Here is a 6,381-nt window from a genome sequence, read left to right on the forward strand (position 1 = left end):
AGAAGAAATTTTTTCTGTGCATCAGGGAAAATTCTTCTTGTGGGCAGGTAATCCATCTCAGGGCAATTGCTTGCACTAATGGTGCTAATAAATTATTAAGGCACGCCAGTTTCCTAACATTCATAGGAGCTGCAATTACTACTTCTTGTTTGCAAGCTTATTCACCAAAACGTCAATGCTGCCTCCAATGCTTTAACTCCCTTGATTTTCCCCTCACCACGAACCAAACACACCAAACATATACACCTTCCAGTCGCCCTTTAACCCTTCTGAAGAATGGGCCTCCACCTTCCTGTTTAATTTTCTTCATTTTCCCCTCATCACCAGCAAAACACTCCTAAAATATATGCCCATATAACCACATATAACCACCCTTTAAATCCTTCTGAAGAAGGGATGTCCACCTCCCGTGGCCGAGAGATGCACCACTGGGCAAACTCCCAGTTGAGTCCTAAGATAATGGTTCAAGCAACAGCAAATCAAGTTACGGTTCAAGCAACGGCAAATCAAGTTTCCCAGATTGAACAATTCGAACCACTCCTGAAAGTTTGCAGCAGCATTACAGCTATTTGAAGTGTCAATCATTTGCATAAACTCAAAAGAGTAGAATAATGGGGCATTTGATTGTCAGCTACTAGGGAAATATTATTACATTTATACATCGAGCAATCAAGCAATCAGCACGCCATAAGATTAACATAGAAAATTTGCAAACATGAACTGTACATTGTTCTCAAAATCAAACCTATACATGTTAAAAATTGCCAGGTTATGGGAAACCTGACAACAAAAAACCCCACTCATGTACAGAAAAGCTTGCTTTACCACCATGGCTTATTATATGAACATCCTCGTTCCTCTAATCAGTTATCCTTAAGCTTATAGATAGTATCAACATATTCTTCCGTGTCCCAAAGGAAGGAACCAAAAGCAACAGCCTCCAAAACTAGTCTCTTTAGACTTGAAAATGAAGTTGAGATCATCTCATCTGTCTCGAACAAATCCATCCTTTGGCCCCCAAAGAGTGCCAAACTGTGCTTCTCAATCAGATTCTCAGCCTCCTTAGATCTCAGCTTTGCACATCTCTGCAATGTCTCAGAGTCAAACCCCATGACATAACCCTTCAAGTTCTCATGTTTCTTTCCCGGCATAATGGACCCTTGGCACAATGACATGGATTGTGTGTTGCCAATGTGACCTAAAACAATATATTTAAACCCATGATGCAGTAACTCACGGAGTGGGAGGGAAGTCCAATGAACAAGAGGAAAGCCTTGGTGGGCAAAAGATAGATTCATTTCCAGGTGGAGCCTCAAGGAGGCAGACTTCAGGAAGTAACCATACAAGATGGAAGCAGCATATATTCGACCAAGCTGGAGCCGTTGGATCTGAGTTGTTGCCCAATTGTCTGAGACACTAGCTTTAGCTCTCAGGCCAACAACAGCAGTGATATGTTCCCTAATCATCTCCAAAACCTCAATGTTGTAAATGGACTCAAGCTCCCAATCCTTTGAAGGCCATATCTCTAGTCTTCCATTATAAATGCATTTAGAGAGTCTTGGAACTAAAGAGACTCTGATGTCAGAGAATTTGTAAATGATTAACATGTACATGATATCTTCAATGGCATTTTGACACTCGTGCTCTTTCAGTTCTGCAATTCTCCTGCCATTGAGAAATATTGTCATATTAGGTCACAAAATTCAATTCCAATGCACAAACATATGAAAATGTTCCAATGCCATCATGGTATTCCAAATTTGGTTGGACTAATCATGTTTGACTAGTAAAAGTGCTGCTTAGACAACACGCAAGCTACAACTCTGCCTGAATAGAATCTCCTGAAAAATGCAACAAAACATAGATGGGCAAGATCTTGCAACAAAATGTGAATGGGCAAGGTCTTGCAACAAAAATTTAGAGAAGAATGAATAAAGTTTAAACCAACACTTATTTAGCTAATTTGTGCATTCAGCAGCTTCCCATTCAATGGCAACATGGTTTCTTAGAAATTATTTCATCATGGTAAATCTGTAAATTAATAACAGATAAAAAAATCCAGCCAACAAAATATAAAGGGTCAAAACAGTACGATAAAAAAAAAAGATAAAAAAAAAAAAAAAACATTAGGAGTGTTTTTATTTTTATTTTTAGTCAAAGTGGAGAGATAAAAAATTTGGATAGAATAAGTATCACTTGTGATCTTGAGTTCTACTAGTCAATTATGCTTTAGCATTTCAGTCTCCTTAATTCAATTGCAACACTGAGCACGTAATCTGCTGCCTGCCATTTAGGACTGAAACACTCCATCCAAGATTGATAAAAGCTGCACAAGCACCATCAACTATCACTAAAGGGATTAAGCAAGACTTTTTCTCAAGAATAAAATGCATTTTGTGTTCCATATTTTAAAAATTTGTTCTAGTTTGTTAGGTTATAGATATTAGCTATGCTACAATACAGTTTATTTTAATTAACATGAAAATTCATAGAAGTTTCTTAAGTAGTCTTAATTGTAGCCCACTGATGTAATCATCTCTTGTTAGAGAAATAAATAAATAAATAAATCAAAAACAAATTCTTCTAAGGTGTTCTTTTTCCCATTATGGTAGTCAAAATTCACCAAAGCTCTTAGTCCCAGATTCCACTATGATGGGACCTCAATAAAGAATAACATCCTAGCCACATATCTCCCCAAAATTTATTTCCTCCCATTCAACATTCAAGTGGTTCATTGTTCTCTGTACATCGTTATTACACTCTGCAACTCAAACTGCACTGTCCAGAATCACTGACAGACTAAAGGGGCAGTAAATCTAAAGTCAGTATCTCCAATAGCTGCAATATGCAGGACTTTGAGTAGCCTAAACCTTAACCCTTAAACCCTAAAACCCTAAACCTCCAAGGTTTTTAAGCTGCACAATCTTACTGAGGTATCTTCAAAGACGGTCCACGTAACGCCCCAACTTGGGTCTGATAAGGAGCACTGCATCTCTCCTTCTCTACCTGGACCAGACAACAAGGGAGGCGGGCTTTATTGGACTAATGACTGGCCTCACAGACCAACTTGTGTCCCTTTTAGTGTGTTTTGTCCTCACTCACACATTTCCTGAGAAAACTTCTTAGAAAATCACCCATCCCCAGATTACTATAAGTTAAGCATGCTTAATCATGGAATTCTTATTAAAAGACTTCCGAAAAAAAAGGTATACCTTATTGATATGGGTAGTAACATCTAATCTTTTTTAAATCTTTCTTCCACGGGGTATCACATTATTCCCCACTTATAGAACGCAACGTCCTTGTTGCGAACCCACATTTTCAAACTCAAGCAATTTAAATCTCATTACACTTCTAGGTTGGGTAATTTCTTTGATACCATTATGTAACGCTTCAACCTGAGTCTGTTAGGGAACACTGCGTCTCTTCTCCTCCACCTGAACCAGACAATAGGGGGGTGGACCTTATCGGACTAATGACTGGTCCCACAGAACAATACGTATTCTTTTCAGCGTTTTGTCATCACTCACACACTTCCTAAGAAAACTTTTCAAAAGGTTACCCATCCTAAAATTACTCCAAGTCAAACACACTTAACCGTGTAGTTCTTATGGGAAGACTTCTGAAAAGAAAGGTTATGAATAGTAACATCTAATCCCTTTTAAGTCTTTTTTTCACATAATATCACAGTCCATCTCCTAACTGCACATAAACAATTATGCTCAGACCACATAATTGACTGAAGAAAAAAACTGATCTCAGATTTTCATAGACAAACCAGCAATAAACCATTCTTCAACTGATAAACATTGAGAATTCAGAAAAAAAAAAAAATGGAATAATTAAGATAAAGCTTCATTTGGTTGCTAAGGATAGCAATTGAAATTTAAAATTTAGAGTAAATTTTCGAAGGTCACAAATTGCAATAATATGGACTCTGGAAAACACACACTTCCAATGCACCAAGCCCAGCACCACTATATGGCCCAACTGAGACAAGGCCTCCTCTCCCTGCTGACAAAATCAACATAGAGTATAGATTACATTCTCAGTCATTCAAAATTTTGCTTTCCTACTTTCTTCCTCCAGTTTTTTTAACCATCCAACTGACAATAATACGAATTCACAAGGCAAACTATGTCAAGATTCCCCTTTAAAAGCTCAAACAATCCCACAGAAAAACAAAAGAACCTTGAATTCCATATCCAGAAACATATTTTAAACATTAAACTTCATCCTTTTTCTTCCTTATGGGAAACCAATAAATCCCACTTACCGTCGTCACCATCTTTGGCGGCATCATCAACAACTGCTGCTGCTGCTACTGACGTTATTATTATTATTATTAACATTAAACAAAAACTTGCCAATTTATAGTTTTAAAAAAGTGAACTATGAAGACACAAACTCGCAGAGGAACAATAGATATAAACACCCCCCCCCCCCCAAAAAAAAAAAGAAAAAAAGGAAAACATGAGGGCGTCGGATAAGAGTGAGAGAGTGAGACAGCAACCATAAAATCACATACTAAAAAAATGATAAAATTAGAAGACAACCAAAAGCAGATAAAAGGAACAGACCTGTGAAGGCAAGATTCCGGGGAGCCAGAGCTGAGATTCATGCGGGCTACAGCGCTGTCCCTATCAACAGCGAGCTGCTCCAACTGCTCCGCAACCGCGGCATGGAAGAACTGGCGCTGGTTCTGGAGTACGCCACTGAGGACCCTCCCGGCCCACGACCTCGGCTCGTGCGGTGTGTTTAGGCTGCTCCCGTACTCGCAGTGGCCCGCCGCCGAACTCGCAACAATCGAGGGCGTTCTCCGGTTGATGCGGGCGGCGCATACGACCGCTCCGTCGGATCGACGGCACGGAAAGGACTTGGTGGGAGCAGAAGAGGACGGGGGGGATCGGGGTCGGCAGTTGACCGAGGAGAGGGAAGGTTTGAGACTGAAGGGTGTGCCGTAGGAGAGACAATGGTCCATCAACAGGGCGCAGAAATTCTACAGGAGTTGGATAAGATCAGTGAGGGAGAGTGGGGGAGAGAGGAGAGGATAAATAGAATTGTGGATAGGGTCAGATTCAGAGAATTATTGACGGGGTTTAAGAGTGGCATGGAGATGCGAACAAAAGGCGGAGAAGGAAAAATAGTTGGGGTTTTGGCTTTATGGGTGGGTTCTGTTTGTGATCATAACAAGCAATATATTTTCTCTCTCTCTCTGAATACTAAATTCTAAAAGTATTTACTAACAAATCAACAACCTACTATTAATAATTCAAAACATAGCATTGAGTTGGCATTCAATTTATATTTTTTAATATAATAAACGATAATTTTATCTTTTAATTTTAACTTTATAAGCGAAAAAGACAAAAAATAAAATAAAAAAAAGAAGCTCATTTTCTTCTTTAAATCAAATATTGCTATAAAAAAATAATTAAAATAATATACATTAAAAATACAGTAATAAAAAACTTATTGTAATTATTTTAATAAATTGTTATATTTTTCAAAACTTTTTTATTATAACATTTTTATTCGAAATGACAATTGAAAAATAGTACAAATATTTTTTAAATTGCCTTTATTATTATTTTTAGAAATGTATATATGTTTTTATTTCAATTATATTTAATTTCATATGATTGTTTTCTTTTAACTTTAATTTAAAAAGTGTATAAAATGAATGATTTAATCAAAAAGAACTAATTATGGATATTAAAATTTGCGGTAATAGGTTAATAAAACAATTGAAAATCATAAAATCAAATTTTTAATTTTTTCGCAAACAACAAAAAATTGACGACGGAAACAAAAAATGTGCAACATAAATAAACATGTTGATAATATGCTTCTTCAGTGTCCAGAAGTAGAAACAAAAAAACAGAAAACAATAACAATGCCAAACAAGCCCTAAAATTGTCATTGTGATGCAACAATTGAAAATGTTATAATGACAACTATTGACATTGAATTTTAAGGATCCGTTTGGGTTGTCAAAATTTGGTGACCGTTTCCAAATCAAACAAGTGTAAACTGACGAACCATAGGTAGATTTAACTTGTTCTTGTTCTTCTTTTTTTTTTTTAAAATAGAGTCGCCACTTTATTTTATTTTTCAAAAGGTAAAATAAAAGAAAACCTTTTGAAGAAAACCTTTTGAAGATATTAGGTTTGGGAGTACAATTATGTATAGGGAAGGTAACCTTTAAATTCCCTTTCTTGAGAATTCAAAGAGCAAGCATCCTAAACACTCATTCCATTGAATGATTGTCGTGCTTATCTTGTATGCATGAGTGTACATCATTTTAAATTGATTCATTTTGGAAAACACTCAATGTTTGCATCTTTTGAAAAGGCTTTTGTGAGACTTCTGCAGAGGTCT

General features: G+C 36.8%; 1 protein-coding gene across 1 annotated transcript; it reads right to left on the reverse strand.

The window, feature by feature from the left end:
* Nucleotides 1-604: 604 nt before the first annotated feature.
* LOC131155614 (UV-B-induced protein At3g17800, chloroplastic) lies at nucleotides 605-5,169 on the reverse strand. The gene is made up of 2 exons (XM_058108862.1): nucleotides 4,581-5,169; nucleotides 605-1,665 (listed from the first exon to the last, which is right to left on the reverse strand). The coding sequence occupies exons 1-2, from the start codon at nucleotides 4,979-4,981 to the stop codon at nucleotides 864-866; spliced, it is 1,203 nt and encodes a 400-aa protein (XP_057964845.1). The 5' UTR covers nucleotides 4,982-5,169; the 3' UTR covers nucleotides 605-863.
* Nucleotides 5,170-6,381: the final 1,212 nt, after the last annotated feature.

Source organism: Malania oleifera, chromosome 5 (genome assembly GCF_029873635.1).
Source record: "Malania oleifera isolate guangnan ecotype guangnan chromosome 5, ASM2987363v1, whole genome shotgun sequence".
Lineage (NCBI taxonomy): Eukaryota > Viridiplantae > Streptophyta > Magnoliopsida > Santalales > Ximeniaceae > Malania > Malania oleifera.

Excerpts from the sequence above, each read along its gene's own strand:
- LOC131155614 (XM_058108862.1), bottom strand. The coding sequence starts at position 4,981 with ATGGACCATTGTCTCTCCTACGGCACACCCTTCAGTCTCAAACCTTCC. Across the intron at positions 1,666-4,580 it reads CCGGAATCTTGCCTTCACAG|GAGAATTGCAGAACTGAAAG; the intron begins GTCTGTTCCTTT and ends TCTCAATGGCAG.